This window comes from Dendrobates tinctorius, unplaced genomic scaffold (genome assembly GCF_039654945.1).
Source record: "Dendrobates tinctorius isolate UK_male_01 unplaced genomic scaffold, ASM3965494v1 ptg000163l, whole genome shotgun sequence".
Classification (NCBI taxonomy): Eukaryota; Metazoa; Chordata; class Amphibia; order Anura; family Dendrobatidae; genus Dendrobates; species Dendrobates tinctorius.
In genome coordinates, this window is record NW_027361830.1 from 9,550,110 (window position 1) to 9,567,804 (window position 17,695).

The following is a 17,695-nucleotide window of genomic DNA, read 5'->3' on the forward strand; positions in this document are numbered from 1 at the left end:
GGTCTGTGCCGGCCTGCCGGTGGTCTGTGCAGGCTCCGGGGGGCTGTGCCGGCCTGCCGGGGGGCTGTGCCGGCCTGCCAGGGGGTCTGTGCAGGCTCCGGTGGTCTGTGCCGGCCTGCCGGTGGTCTGTGCAGGCTCCGGGGGGCTGTGCCGGCCTGCCGGGGGGCTGTGCCGGCCTGCCGGGGGGCTGTGCCGGCCTGCCGGGGGGCTGTGCCGGCCTGCCGGTGGTCTGTGCAGGCTCCGGGGGTCTGTGCAGGCATCGTCCGATGGGACTACAAGTCCCATCGGGCGATGCCTGCTACCATGACAGTGATTGACACATTAGCCAATGATGGGACAGTAGTAGTCCCATCATCCGGCTAATGTGTTGAATGTAAAAAAAAAAAAAAAAAAATTACATGCTACATTCATACTACATACTACATACATGCTACATTCATACTACATACTACATACATACTACATATATACTACATGCATGCTACATATATACTACATGCATGCTACATACATACTACATATATACTACATGCATGCTACACACTACATACATGCTACATATATACTACATACATACTACATATATACTACATGCATGCTACATATATACTACATGCATGCTACATACATACTACATATATACTACATGCATGCTACATACATACTACATGCTACATGCATGCTACATACATACTACATACATGCTACATATATACTACATACATACTACATATATACTACATGCATGCTACATATATACTACATGCATGCTACATACATACTACATATATACTACATGCATGCTACATACATACTACATGCTACATGCATGCTACATACATACTACATACATGCTACATATATACTACATACATACTACATGCATGCTACATATATACTACATGCATGCTACATACATACTACATATATACTACATGCATGCTACATACATACTACATGCTACATGCATGCTACATACATACTACATACATGCTACATATATACTACATGCATGCTACATATATACTACATGCATGCTACATACATACTACATATATACTACATGCATGCTACATACATACTACATGCTACATGCATGCTACATACATACTACATACATGCTACATATATACTACATACATACTACATATATACTACATGCATGCTACATATATACTACATGCATGCTACATACATACTACATATATACTACATGCATGCTACATACATACTACATGCTACATGCATGCTACATACATACTACATACATGCTACATATATACTACATACATACTACATATATACTACATGCATGCTACATATATACTACATGCATGCTACATACATACTACATATATACTACATGCATGCTACATACATACTACATGCTACATGCATGCTACATACATACTACATACATGCTACATATATACTACATACATACTACATGCATGCTACATATATACTACATGCATGCTACATACATACTACATATATACTACATGCATGCTACATACATACTACATGCTACATGCATGCTACATACATACTACATACATGCTACATATATACTACATGCATGCTACATATATACTACATGCATGCTACATACATACTACATATATACTACATGCATGCTACATACATACTACATGCTACATGCATGCTACATACATGCTACATATATACTACATACATACTACATATATACTACATACATACCACATACATACTACATGCATGCTACATATATACTACATGCATGCTACATACATACTACATATATACTACATGCATGCTACATACATACTACATGCTACATGCATGCTACATACATACTACATACATGCTACATATATACTACATACATACTACATATATACTACATGCATGCTACATATATACTACATACATACTACATATATACTACATGCATGCTACATATATACTACATACATACTACATATATACTACATACATGCTACATACATACTACATATATACTACATGCATGCTACATATATACTACATGCTACATACATACCACATACATACATACATACTACATATATACTACATGCATGCTACATACATACTACATGCTACATGCATGCTACATACATACTACATACATACTACATGCTACATACATACCACATATATACTACATACATACAATACATTCATACAATACATACATAGACATACAGTACATATAACATAGAGTAACATACTTACCAATACTTGTCACATTGTTCCCCGAAGCCATTGTCGTCTACGGAATAAATATTAACATAACAAACCACAAAAATACTCACCCACGATCCGAAGCAGTCCACGAGTGTGTCCCACGACGATCTTGGGTAGAGAACTGCAGCATCAGATGATGCTGCCGTTCTCTACGGGCTGCAGGAATCCAATGACGGAAGGTAGGTAAAAAAAAAGGTAAAAAAGGTAGGTAAAAAAAAAAAAGTCCCTAGTCTCACTTTATGCCATTGCTGTGTGGGAAATTCCCACACAGCAATGGCATAAAGTGAGACTAGGGACTTTTTTTTTTTTTAAGTGGCGGAGGAATACAGTGCGGAAGGATACCTACCTTCCGTCATTGGATTCCTGCAGCCCGTAGAGAACGGCAGCATCATCTGATGCTGCAGTTCTCTACCCAAGATCGTCGTGGGACACACTCGTGGACTGCTTCGGATCGTGGGTGAGTATTTTTGTGGTTTGTTATGTTAATATTTATTCCGGAAAGACAATGGCTTCGGGGAACAATGTGACAAGTATTGGTAAGTATGTTACTCTATGTTATATGTACTGTATGTCTATGTATGTATTGTATGAATGTATTGTATGTATGTAGTATATATGTGGTATGTATGTAGCATGTAGTATGTATGTAGTATGTATGTAGCATGCATGTAGTATATATGTAGCATGCATGTAGTATGTATGTGGTATGTATGTAGCATGTAGTATATATGTAGCATGCATGTAGTATGTATGTAGTATGTATGTAGCATGCAGTATGTATGTAGTATGTATGTAGTATGTATGTAGCATGCATGTAGTATGTATGTAGCATGTATGTAGTATGTATGTAGTATATATGTAGTATATATGTAGTATGTATGTAGCATGCATGTAGTATGTATGTAGTATTTTTTTTTTTTTTTTTTTTTTTAACATTTAACACATTAGCCGGATGATGGGACTACTACTGTCCCATCATTGGCTAATGTGTCAATCACTGTCATGGTAGCAGGCATCGCCCGATGGGACTTGTAGTCCCATCGGACGATGCTTGCACAGACCCCCGGACATCAGCACAGCCCCCCGGCAGGCCGGCACAGCCCCCCGGCAGGCCGGTACAGACCCCCACAGGGTGCACAGCCCCCCGGCAGGCCGGCACAGCCCCCCGGCAGGCCGGCAGAGACCCCGGGCAGTCCACACAGCCCCCCGGCAGGCCGGCACAGCCCCCCGGCAGGCCGGCAGAGACCCCCGGAAGGCCCGAAATGACGGCGCATCATGATGCGCACACACCGCGCATCATGATGACGTCAGGCCGTCAATCAACTGAACTTCCGATTCCGATGCCGAATTCCGATATTGAAAAAATATCGGAAGTCGGTATCGGAATTCCGATACAGCAAGTATCGGCCGATACCCGATACTTGCGGTATCGGAATGCTCAACACTAGTTAAAACCGTTTTTGGGAAATTTTGTAATTCTTCAGTTGCTACACAGGAATTATGCAAAGTGGAATGAATGAAAAAAATAAATTCACCTCTAAAATCTTGCTTTAGCCCAAAATTTCTCACTTTTCCAAGAGGTAACACCAAAACGAGGACCGCACAGTTTGTTACCCACTTTCTTACAAGTGCGACGATACCCCAAATGTATTCAAAAAGTTCCGATTGGACAAACGGCAGAGCTCGAATCAGAAGGATCAGCATTTGAATTTTGGAACACAAATTTGTCTAAAAGAGATGGCGGGCACCCTGTCGTATTTGCAGGGCCCTTATGGTGCCTAAACCACATAAACTTCCCATAACTGACTGTATTTTGGAAAGTACACCCCTCAAGGATTTTATCCAGTGGTACAATGAGCATTTTGAACCCACAGGTGCGACACACAGATTAATAACATTAGGTTGTCATGTTGAAAAAGTTCATTTTTTTTCACACAAATCTTGCTTTAGCTACAAATTTCTCACTTTTGCAATAGTTAACACCAAGAGGGGACACCACTGCACAACTCCCAATGGTTATTTTTTCTCAGCTCTGGTGTGGAATGGCGCTTTAAATGTAAGCCCTCTGCCCTCATTAAACTCACCTTCCCAGGCTTCACCTTTTACTGATGATGCTCCGGTCCCGCAGCGCCATCTTGTGCCCGTGACTTCTAACTCGCCGTCAAAGAAGTTACGTCACAAGAGCTCAATGCAAGTCTTTAAGAGCCAGAACGAGGCTCTTATAGAAATGCATTGAACTGTAACCTCCAGCGTGCTCCATTAAACACTGGAGGTGCCGGCAGGTAGCTTTTCATCGGAGACAGACGGGAGCAATGCTGGAAAAAGACGAAGGAGGGTCAGGTGAGTATGAGTTAAAAGGCTGGGGAATTACATTTAAAGCACCACTAATGGTGAAATAAAAAAGAACATTGTAGTTGTGCTTTAACCTAATCTGCATGAGATCAAATGTCATGATAGTATGTGTCATACCTTGTACATAAGACATCTCTATTATATGCATGTCTAGGAAATAATAAAGTGGCCTGAAATCAATAGAATGCTATGTTCCTTAATGGCTTGGTGCTTTAGCGGTAAAAAACGCAGCATGTTCATTAATTTTGTGGAATCGCGCGCGATTCAACATACATACACTTGAATTGCAAAAACGCATAGGAAAACGCATTTTAAAACACTTGACAAACGCGTCAAAATCGCTTAAAAAAGCGCGTCAAAAACCGCATGCGTTTTTCCGGCAAAGGGTGTGCGTTTCTGCTCACGAATATTCTGCTTCAAAAATGCAACGTGGGCACATAGCCTTAAAATGCTTATGAAAATGAGCTGGTGCAGATGCGATCCCTACAATGTTGCTTTAGTTATTCTGGAAAAAATGTATATTGTAAAAAGGAGTAAATTTCAATCTGCTTTTTGGACTGTTCAATCAACATAACTACTTAGATCTTCCCAAATGTTCTTTCTGCACCAAGGCTATTTTTAACACACAAACACTTTTTGACATGTTGCAAAACAATCCTCCAAAGATACAACTGTCACAATTAGCAGCCTGTCCGGTTTGGATTGGTTAATGTCCTGTTCGCATTAATGAACATTGGCTGTTGCTGTAAATAATTGTCTTGGACGATCGATTCATTTTCTATATAAACTGACTTGTCTGCCATTGATTCTTATTTTGTTAGAAAACTGAATGGATAAAAAATGTTTCTTTTTTTTTTTTAATGGAAAGCTTATTTCATTGCTGTCCAGATAGTGAAGTGTTTTTGTTCAATGTTATGGAGTTTACAATAGGGAACATTTCATGGGAAGCCAATTATAGGGGTTTTCGTTCAATAATCATGATCAATCAACAGGATGATAGGTGGTAAACATTAGGTAACGGGTCTCCGTCTCGCTAATAAGGGCATGTGGAGTCACGCCATTGTGTGTGTGGGTTGTAGACAATTTTTCCTGTGTATACTTTTACAGTGTTCCAATGTTCAGCATGTACTGCAGCTTCTCTATGCAACTCAATGTTAGGCGTAAAAATAACCCAGTACGCTTTACATGGTATATTACTTAAAAGTAGTAACTAATGGTACAGTGCTGGGGGGGTGAAAAAATGTGCGTGGATCGCCAACTCAGGTACCATTTTTACAACCAGCGATGCATCCTATTCTTAGTTGGTTACTTGGGTACCTCAGCAGAAGGCAATGCTGTTACCGAATAAAAATAAACCGCAATACAAACGCCAAGAAGAACGATATTGCCATTGTATAGTGACTTCATAATGGTTGATAAAAGTGCTACAAACTTTAAAAGAGATTACTGTGCAGTTATGTATAATGACTTATATGTGACGTCCTTGGAGTCATTCACTTTTCACATCTTTTCCATCTGGTTTACACCATCATGATGACTTCTTGCAGCCACCACTTGCCTGTAGAATTTGCAGCACAGACACACTTGACTTTTCATATTTCTATCACCACCCATCTATTCCCAACTCACAGTCTTCCCATCCTACTGCTATCCCCACTTTTAACCCTGTTGCTGCTCCATTTCACCACATTACTGTAAATGCAGTGTGCCCTCAAATTCTCTGCTTCAAAATCATTGATATTATTACTATAATTACTCCATAAAATTTGATATGGAGGCATGTCCCTAAAAATTATGATAGGAGGTACACAGTTTGCCCAAAAATAATAATGGTTATATTTTGCTCCAGATGGTAGAAAGTAAATGGTTATAACTCCATTTGTACCTCTGGCCAAATAATAATGCTTCTGTCATGCGTCTGGATTCACCATCTCTTTGGGTGTTTTAATCCATTCTCAGTTTTGGGTAACAGGTGTTTTTCATTTACTCGGTTTGTCAGCCCTATCACCTTTTGAGTGCAGCTTTATATTCCTTCTGGTGTTTCCTGCTAGTGATAGACTTTGTTAGATTCATTGACTTTGCTACAGTTTAAGTTGGTTGCATTTGTTTGTGATTCCTTTATTTCTTGGGAAATTGCTACTCTAGCGATCCTAGCAGCTGATAAGGATATTGAGGGTAAGCTGCTATCGAGTGGGGCCATCATTGCGTTATCTTAGGATGCCAACCTCTGTGGTCCGGCAGCAACAGACCAGGGTCAGAGAAGTCATAACAGCTGCAAGTAAAATCTTCAAATTGCGCCTTATAAAGTAATGTCCTAAGTGCCCCAATATAAAGTAACAATGTCCTTAGTGTCCCCTCTTAAAATAATAATGCCTTGAATGCCTCTTATGCAGCAGTAGATCCTTATTAGGAGCTTATTAAATAAGTAATATTGTCTCCTGAAAAATTATAATGCCTTCTTAACAGTTAGCAATGTTCTGCGTGTCCCCCCAAATAATAATGCCCTTTGAGTACCCTGCTAATAGTAGTAATATTGTCTATGTACATCTACCCCCCCAAAAAAAAAAATATTTTAACTTCTGCACTTCTCCTCAAAAGTAATAATGCTTTTAATTCCACTATAAAGTTACAATGCCCCAAGTGCTTTTAAAAGAGTGAAACAATAAACTATTCATCTACCTCGGAATCATGTTGTGTCCACCAGCCAAGTTATCTCTCAGGTGTGACGGAAATCCAGAAGAACCCCACAGTGTAAGTTGCCCCATGGAGGACAATCGCCTCTCACCCTGCACTTTGCATCGGTATACTACTGCCTAGTACAGGGCAATGTAAGCGATTGGTTCAAATACCAGTTACATACGAGTCCCAACTGTTCATACTTTCCTGTTGTGTATATTTTAGGCAGGTGTAACATATACAATGCTCGTATTCTCACTTTATGTTCACAAAACCTAGTGACAATAAACCTGTGACCAGTTTCCAGCATTGGATATTTGTTTTTTTACCTATTTTGATGTGATGGACCTCCCACACTGTTCTTCATGACATTTTCCATCATCAGCACTGCTGACTTGCACATCCTTTCTCTTGGTTCTTCTAACTGACTCATGTCCATTTCATGGTTTACTGAGAGGAGAATTCGTATGCCTTTATTAAAAGTGACTAGAATGACTCATCGCATTGATTTTCTCTTGTTTCCTCCACAGCTTAACTGTATTGACTTCTCCTGCAGCGCTGATATAACTCAGTTTCGACAACTGAATCTTGACGACACTCGGAGAGCTTTCTTTTTGGTATCCTTTCTGTGTGTGGAAAATTATCTGTAATAGAAAATATATACAGTCTTTTTCTAGTGAAATTGATGGTTAACTAGTATATCTTGTTTTAATGGATGCTGTGAGGTTTTTAATGTTTTTGCCACTTTTATTAATATTAGACTGCGTATTTATAATTACAAAATCAACTTGGAAACATCAGTGGCGAGTAAGTGCCCAGTTTTTGTGTATCCTCAATAGTTATGAGTTAACAGTCTTGTACAAATAGGCACATGTGATTAATCCTTTTATCTAGATCTCAGTTTTCCTATGGAGGTCAGCCTATGACTGCACTTCACACGAGGATCCAGTTGGCAGTTGCATGCCTTCAGCATGCCCCCCAGCTGCCAAGGTAGCTCATCAGTTTCGTAGATTGAGATGCGGGGGCCAACGGGATATGTCCACCATCAATAGCATCATTTACATGCTGCTGTCACAGATTGATAAAGACATTTAAATCTAAACTTCAGCAATCAGAGCAAGCTCCAGTCACTACAGTTACAGGTAGGTACCAGCGAGGTGACACAGCCGGTATCTGTCTGGTATATAGCAGGCTTAACTCCTGAGTTGGCTTCATACTTTCTTAAGAAACTCAGGATGAAAATTTACCTAATAGGTTGTTAAAGAGTTGAATCAGCAGTTACCTATCAGTAATGTTACCGATTGCAATGTTTTTTTTTTTAATAATTGAAAGAGGGCTCCCTTAATGTAAAGTGGGAGAACTTGTAACATGTAAGATTCTGCGTTCTAGCTGTGATGAATCGTTGCCTGATAAGCTGGAATCGCCCAATCCAGAAGTTGGAACACAAATTCTATTTGAAAGTATGGTCGTTTACAAGATGTACATATTCATTAGTTGTTTTTTTATTCACATACATTTAGAAAAATATTTAATGTTGGTATTTAGTAGTTTTTTAATAAAACTGGTATTCATAAGCAAGTACTGGGTACTTTAAGCTTGCTAAAACACCCATCAGTGTGCCTTTTTTTTTTTTTTATTGTTGGCTGTTTAACAACTGGTGAGTCTAATCATTTCCTGTCAAGGACATATCTCTTATATTTTTGTCAGGTAGTATTCACTAAGGAAGAGAGGTGCAGTTCACATATACAAATAATACATAAATAATGCAGTATCAAAGGACTATAAAATGGGTAACACTCTGCAATTAATAATAATAAATAATACATTTTATTTCTATAGCGCTGACATATTCCGCAGCACTTTACATTTCAGAGGGGACTTGTACAGACAATAGACATTACAGCATAACAATAATCACATAGATCATAACAAATACAAAGAGGAATGAGGGCCCTGCTCGCAAGCTTACAATCTATGAGGAAAAAAAGGGAGACACGAAAGGTGGGTGGTAACAGTTGCCCTGATTGTTTGGACCAGCCATAATGTTAAGTGTGTAACAGTACAGACACAGAGGGCTAATGGATGCATAAAGCATGTGGGAACATGATGCGGGGAACCTGGCTATGTAAAAACTTTTGGCTGTGCCACACAGGGATAGATTAGGTTAATGTGTTGAGGCGGTAGGCCAGACTGAATAAATGAGTTTTCAGGGCACGCTTGCTTAAAATTATGGGGATTGGGGAATAATCGTATTGACCTGGGAAGTGCATTTTATTATTATTATTTATTGTTATAGCGCCATTTATTCCATGGCGCTTTACATGTGAGGAGGGGTATACATAATACATACAAGTACAGTAATCTTAAACAATACAAGTCACGACTGGTACAGGAGGAGAGAGGACCCTGCCCGCGAGGGCTCACAATCTACAACGGGATGGGTGAGGATACAGTAGGCGAGGGTAGAGCTGGTCATGCAGCGGTTTGGTGGATCGGTGGTTACTGCAAGTTGTAGGCTTGTCGGAAGAGGTAGGTCTTCAATTTCTTTTTGAAGGTTTCCATGGTAGGCGAGAGTCTGATATGTTGTGGTAGAGAGTTCCAGAGTAGTAAGTGCATTTAATTCTATGTGCACAGACACTTAGGTAAATTGGCTCATAGGAAAAACATTACATGGGAATGAAGAAACACACGTATCACCCCAGGAGGTGGCTTCATCAGGGGTAGCCAAGAAGGTATGATATTCTTCCTGCCTGCATACTTTCTGCCATTCCTAGTAATTAAAAAATCTCAGACTAGATTGCAGCAATATCTGTATTCCAGAATTTTTTTGGAGAAAAAAAATACAGTTCCGCCATGGGTATTGTATTTATCACAAGCATTTTATGCTAAAAATTTATTGTGAAACATGATTTTTCAGGTCAATACAATTCTGGTAATGCCAGATTTGATGGATTTTTTTATTTAATGATGAAAAAAAGTTTTGATGAAATAAAGTTTAAAGATACAGTCTATCTATCTATCTAGCTAGCTATCTATATACACCGTATATCAGTGTATATACAGGTGCTTCTCACAAAATTAGAATATCATCAAAAAGCTATTTTATTTCAGTTCTTCAATGCATAAGTGAAACTCATATATTACATAGATTCATTACAAACAGAGCGATCTATTTCATGTGTTTATTTCTGTTAATGTTGATGATTATGGCTTACAGCCAATTAAATCCAAAAGTCGTTATCTCAGTAAATTAGAATAATTAACAAAAAAACACATGCAAAGGCTTCCTGAGCATTTAAAACGGTCCCTTAGTTTGTTTCTGTAGGGTCCACAATCATGGGGAAGACTGCTGACTTGACAGATGTCCAGAAGGCAGTCATTGACACACTCCACAAGGAGGGTATGCTACAAAAGGTTATGGCTAAAGAAGCTGGCTGTTCACAGAGTGCTGTATCCAGGCATGTTAATGGAAGGTTGAGTGGAAGGAAAAAGTGTGGTAGAAAAAGGTGCCCAAGCAACAGGGATAACTGCAGACTTGAATGGATTATTAAAAAAAGGCCATTCAAAAATTTGAGGGAGATTCACAAGGAGTCATTGCTTCAAGAGCCACCACCCACAGACATATCCACGACATGGGCTACAAGTGTCGCATTCTTTGTGTCACTCATGACCAATAGACAACACCAGAATCGTCTTACCTGGGCCAAGGAGAAAAAGAACTGGACTGTTGCTCAATGGTCCACACTGTCCACACTACAAAAAATACCAATACCTAGTTTAAAAAACAGTTTCACGTGCTTGATTCGCCAGCAAACTAACCTGACCTTAACCCCCATAGACAAGTTTATAATCATTTAGAAACAACAATACTAATGTTTTAACTCAGGAAGAGAATATTTTGTGGAATAACCATGATTTTTAATCACAGCTTTCATGTGTCTTGGCATGGTTTCCACCAGTCTTTCACACTTCTTTTGGGTGACCTTATGCCACTCCTGGTACAAAAATTTAAGCAGTTCTTTGTTTGTCTTGTGACTATCCATCTTCCTCTTGATTATATTCCAGAGGTTTCAATTTCGTTCAGGTCTGGAAATTGGGCTGGCCATGACAGGGATTTGATGTGGTGGTCCTTCATCTACACAATGATTGACCTAGCTGTGTGGCATGGCGCATTGTCCTGCTGGAAAAAACAGTTCTCAGAGTTGGGGAACTGGGCAGAAGGAATCAACTGCTTTTCCAGGATTACGTTGTTGTATGCAGCTTGATTCATGCGTCCTTCGCAAAGATTAACCTGCCCAATTCCAGCCTTGCTGAAGCATCACCAGATCATCACCGGTCCTCCACCAAATTTCACAGGGGGTGCAAGACATTTTGGCTTGTACGCCTCTACAGGTCTCCTAACCATTAGAAGACCAGGTGTTGGGCAAATCTGAAAATTAGACTCATCAGAGAAGATTACCTTACTCCAGTCCTCTATGGTCCAATCCTTATCGTCTTTGGCAAACTTCAGCCTGGCTCTCCTTTGCTTCTCATTGATGAAAGCCTTTTTTCTAGCTTTACATGACTTGAACCCTGCCTCTAGGAGCCTGTTACGAACCGTTCTTTCCATGCACTTCACCTTAGCTGCCATTTACCATTCCTTTTGTAGGTCACTTGATGTCATCCTGTGGATGCTGAGTGATATTCGAATAACGTGATGTCATCCCGGTCAGTGGAGAGTCGTTTTCGCCCTCTGCCGGTCTGTAGCTTTGCTGTCCCCAATGCCTGCTGCTTGACCTTGTTGTAATGGACTGCTGTCTTAGAAATTTTAAGGATGGAGGCAATATGACGCTCACTGTATCCCTCTGCTAGTAAAGCCAGAATTGAGCCCTTCTTTTCCTCACTCAAGACTTTTCTTTTCAACTCCTTTGGCATGGTTAAAATTTATTTTTTCATTCCTATTAATTTTGGGATATAACTAGCACTTGTCTTGCCATCCAGCTTGTCCTATTGCAAGAGGATTGTGAACACCACAGCAGGGTTTTTTTTTTATACTTTCCTTCGGTAAATAAGATTTGGTTCAGGTGATCACCTAATCAGAAGCACATTAAGTAGAATGAGATGTACTCTGGTTGGAATTCAACTGACACAGGAATGGCCATCAGACATGTAGAGAAGCTGATTTTTATAAAACTGCAGTGGTCTCTTAATTTTTATATATTTATATAATTTATATATATACACACACACATACATACACACACTTTGGCTTTATTTTGTGTCACCGTTTGTAACTGCATGATTCCATATACAGATCCATTTATTAAAGTAAAGTCGTGAACAATTCAAACAGAATCTCCTAGAGAATTAATCTCTGAGAGACCAAAAACGGTGTAATGAAGCTCCAATTAGAAAAAACATAAATTTATTGAGAATAAGTTAAAATTTTCATACTCGAACAATAAGAAGCAAGGTTTACTCATAAAAAACAAAATCACAGTGTTGTCAGGTCAAATTGTATCTTAAAGGACATAAGGTAAATCCGGTTAGGAATTCCATATGTGTATACATGCAATTAAAAAATTTAGAATATGCATATGTACACAGACAAATGTGAACCATGCAATTAATAATGAATGTGATGCCACAGGCCAATATCAGCCTGTCAAAGCAATAATTAATATGTATATATAATTATAATAAAGCAATGGTTCAATAAGGAGGCTAATGACATCACAATTCTATCATGGCATGTGTAAGTAAAAAGTGACTGTGCATAAAATGAGTAACAACAGTAACAAACCTTCAGTATAGAATCAATGTATTAAAACCATACCCCTTAGCCCAAAGATAAGGAAAATGAGAATGAAAGGGAGTAATGACATAAATGAACAAGAATGACCTGACCCACTTGTGCAGAGCCCCAACGCGTGTTTCACCCTGCTTCCTCAGGGGTCATGTCTCAGGGAGACATACTGATTGACAGCCGTCTCCCTGATGCCTAAATTCGGTAAGCTGGCTATCATGGCGATGCTGCGACAGAGTGGGGCCAAAAGATTGTGGCTTCTGGTTACACGTATATTTGCTCTGGTTTGAACCTCTTTACCTTCTTATTAGCAGTTCAGATTTTCCTTGCTGTGTTCTTGCAAGGGTTAAACAGCTTGCAACTACCTGGTTTGTAGCTGGAGGAGTGAGCTGAGAGAGAAGTAAGAGTTTGGATTTGTTTCTGTAGATATCTGCATGTAGTTGGTTTGTGTGTGTCTCCTAGTCTCCATTCCCATTTGGTTTACATCACGCTCTCCTTCACTATTTCCCACTTGATTGTTTGAGAGTGGTTTTTGTATGATTGTGGTTTTCTTTTATCCCTGTCTGTTTTCCCTCTGTGTCTTTACAGTAGAGCAGGACTATCGTTCCTGCTATTCTACACACTAGTCAGGTTGGTACTTAAAGTAAGACAGGGATAGGAATGTGGTTTCCGCATGGGTGAAAGAGCCCATCTAGAGAAGCTAGGGAGCTCAGGGTGGTGTAGGGCAAGTATCAGGGGTGCCCCCTTGTGTCCTTCCCTAATAGCAGAGCTACCTCCATCTCCTGTCTTGCTGTGTGCCGTCTAGCTTTGGGTAGAAGCTTAACACTGGCTGTCAATCAGCATGACATCGGCAGTCACACCCTGTCGACAGAGCAACCCGGAAAAGTAAGAGTGAAGCAATAGGAGTGGTCCGTGACCACTCTGAGCCAGCACTGGGCAGAACTTACAGGTAGTTGATAACTACCTACCTGTTTGTTTTCTAGTCTGTAATAAAAAAATAAACTAGTCCTGGATTACCCCATTAAGGAGTGAAAAATAATGAGAATAAAAAGATGATTAAAGTAGTTCATATATAAAGCTGGTTTCCTCCAAACCTCAAATTTTAGTCTGCTCATGTCCACTGTACCAAGTAATACTGCTGAATCTCTACAGGAGTACAGAGTTCTAGATGTGTCACATGACGGACATAGTTGCTAAACATTAAACTAAAAATATTTGGGGGCATGGCTAGCAGCTGAAGGAGCAGGACGTGCTCTTGGAAGCTCCTGAGCCCTGCCGACAATCTGGCCTTTATCTGGCTCCCGGAGCCGCATCTGTATACCATCCGGACCCAGCTGTACACCTGGACACTATATTGACTGGTGTCGGCACTTTTCAGGCCCGTCTAGACATATCTGAAGGCGAACGGGGACAGCGGCCTACCCGAGGGCCTGGAACCTGCTGGGGCGCTGCCCTGAACAGTCGTGCCTGATTCACCTTTTCAGCGGTGACTCCGGGACAAGGATAGTGGGCGCTTGCCATGCCCGATACCCGCCTGAGATCTCTGAAGACTGGATTGGTGGCGGTTGGTGATCTAGGCAGAGGCGTGCGGTGTTGCAGCCAAAACTTCCGACGGAGCCGCAGTCTGGAGTTACGGACCGGGGTGGCATGCTAGATGCGCTGAGGCCTGGCGGGTGCCTGACATAGGACTTGAGGCGGTAAGGAGCTGGGAGTACGAGGGTGGTCTGAGGCTGAGCCTGGTCCGTCTCTGCGCTGCTGAAAACATGGACCGCTGGAGGTGGAGGAAAGGCTGGATGACGGCGGCCATCTTGGATACCGGCTGCAGCTATAACTCTGAGGCATCGCACACTGGCATACTACAGGCTGCAATTCTGGAGCGGTTAGCGAGCCTATTTTCAAGAGGTGATTCCGGATCTGACACCCTGCTCTTTTTTAAAGCATTTAAATTCATGGCCTTGTGCTGTGCAGCGCTCTCCTGCCGCCTAATGTCCTCTCTGGAAATTATGCCTGGTGCACACATTTTTCTCAACTAAATTTAATGGAGAAATGATTTTCTAGGCCTTCTTGTTTCTTCTTCTGTTAGTGTCCGAACCACCACCATTATCTTCTGAAGGTATATTGTTTGGCATACGTGACTTTTCCTAATAGTATATACATCTCTTTGGAAAGACATCATGGACCCCTCCAAGGCACAATCAGCTGCTGATAAACTTAAGTCATATGCTAGGGGCAATAATACAATGACCATGCAGAAGTCCCCTAATAAATCAGCTCATGGTGAGGTTTCAATGTCACAAGAAATGGAGAGTATGGATATGGAACCCACCCTGAAACAAGTATCGGCACAATTGATGACTGCCATCCAGAGCAGTACAGCCTCCCTGACAGGGAAAATTGAGGAAGTTAAGACAGATTTGGGACTCCTCCGCAATGATATGTCCAATCTGGGTGACAAAATCCAATAGGCGGAGGATAGAATCTCGAGTCTGGAGGACCAAACAGCACCTTTGCCTGAGCGTATTAGAGTATTAGAACAGAAAATGGAGCTATGTGTACAAAAGCACGACGATCTTGAGAATAGACTGAGGCGGAATAATATTCGAATTGTTGGATTGCCGGAAAGAGCTGAAGGAAATAACCTGAGTGACTTTGTGGAGCAATGGATCCGTACTTTGTTTCCGGACGCCAACTTCTCTGCTGCCTATGCGGTGGAGAGGGCGCACCGGGTAGCTGGGAAACCGAATACCCCTGGAGCCCCTCCTAGACCTCTTTTGGCCAGATTTCTCAACTGGAGGGACAGAGATCATATCCTGCAATTGGCACGGAAGGCCCAGGTTGTCAAACATGATAACACCACTGTGATGCTGTTTCCGGATTTCTCAGCAGAATTACAAAAGCGAAGAGCCTCATTTACATCGGTCAAGAAACATTTCAAGAGTGCTGATGTGATTTATTCAATGGCATACCCAGCCAGGCTTAGAGTGGTGTATGGTGAGAGAGTGACTTTCTTTCAGAATCCGGCAGAGGAGTGGATCTCCAAAAGAGAAAAACGCTAGAGGCAGTAATGGTAGTGTGTATCAACATGATGATCTATACTTATACCTGGACTGGGCTGCTATGGTGGCCAATAGCTATGTTTCTTACAATACTTGTTACCTAGATATATATCTGCACCGGACTACTGTAATGACCAGCGGCTATGTTTCTGGATTAATATAGATAATATATGTTAATGTGATGACCTATATGAGTGCCTTAACTGAGTCACTGTGGTAGCTGATAACTATATTTTTAACACTACAATGGTTACCTACTACAGTTTTATTATTATTTGTTCTTATATGTCTTTGCCAGTAGTAGTGAGGATAATACATGTCAGTGTGATGGTATGTGTGGGTGCCTTGGCTGGTCATTGTGGTGGCTAAGGATCACATCCCTATCGCTATTTGCTGATTTACGTCTTTGCCGAAAGTAGCACGGATAATATTTGTTAATGTGGTGATCTACACCAGGGGTCTCAAACTCGTGGCCCGCGGGCCAACTGCGGCCCTCAGGACAATAGTTTTCTGCCCTCACCTCATGGGCCCTCGGGACAATAATTTGCGGCCCTCACCTCGGCCGGGATCACACATGCGAGAAACACGGCCGAGTCTCGCATGTGAAATCCCAGTCAAACGTAGTACTGCTCGTTAAGGTCATGAATATGGACGCCACTCCACTCTCATAGGCATGGCACCCTGTTGTGAGTTCATTTTCCCCTTCGTCACTGAGGTCTGGTGAACTCCCTATTCTGGTAAAGGAAGGTAATGAGCTTGATTATCAGGCACCTGAGCCTAATGAGGATGACTGGCTGAGTGGAGTCACGGACTGGATATAAGGCTGCCAACGCCCTTCTGCCCTGCGGGTGATTTCTCTGTGGACTTCTAGGACACCAGTCTGATTCCTGCTCCTCTAAAGCTAAGTTTTCTGCTTTGCCTGTTAGCTTTTGTGTTTTGTTTTTGTTTTCCTTGCTTTTCTGGATTCTGCCATTCCCTGCTGGGGTGAGCTGAATCTCCTTTTGCCGGTTGCTCTGTCTTCAGAATATTCCTGAGTACTGACATAGCTTTTTTGAAGCCTAGCGTCTTCAGGGCCTTTTTCACTGTCAGTTTGTTGGCTCTTATTTTCATAGGGTTTTTCACGGATTGCAGACAGCAGCCTTCCTGTTCTTTCCTATCTAGTTAGCTTGGGCCCCGTCTTTGCTCGGTCTATCTTTCTGTCTGTGTTAGTGTTTTCATCTTGCTTCACCGTCATTATATGTTGGGGGCTGCCTATTGCTTTGGGGTCTGCTCTGGGGCAGTTTAGATTTCCTCTTTCTTTCTTTAGGCCTATTTAATTCTCCGGCTGTGATCGAGGGGTCTAGGGCATTGCAGGAACCCCCCACGGCTACTGTTAGTTGTTGTGGATAGGATCAGGGGTCTGCAATCCGATAGCTGCCAATCTCTCTGGTTTTCTGGACTTAGCTAGCATTTCTGTTTTTGCCTCCTACGATGACTCAATCATAACAGAATCACCCGCCATACCGCAGATCCTAGGGTACTCAATAGCAGGAAAAAATTGTAAAAAAAAAAAAAAAAGTGTGTGTATATTCTTTCC

The 17,695-nt window shown here is 41.3% G+C and overlaps 1 protein-coding gene across 2 annotated transcripts in view; it reads left to right on the top strand.

Moving 5' to 3' along the window:
* Positions 1 to 17,695, top strand: part of PIGN (phosphatidylinositol glycan anchor biosynthesis class N) — a 509,674-nt gene that overhangs the window by 371,638 nt on the left and 120,341 nt on the right. For both annotated transcript variants that reach the window (XM_073550192.1, XM_073550191.1), the window contains exon 23: positions 7,809 to 7,895. In XM_073550192.1, the coding sequence (XP_073406293.1) occupies positions 7,809 to 7,895 (87 nt within the window). The remainder of the gene's footprint in view (positions 1 to 7,808; positions 7,896 to 17,695) is intronic.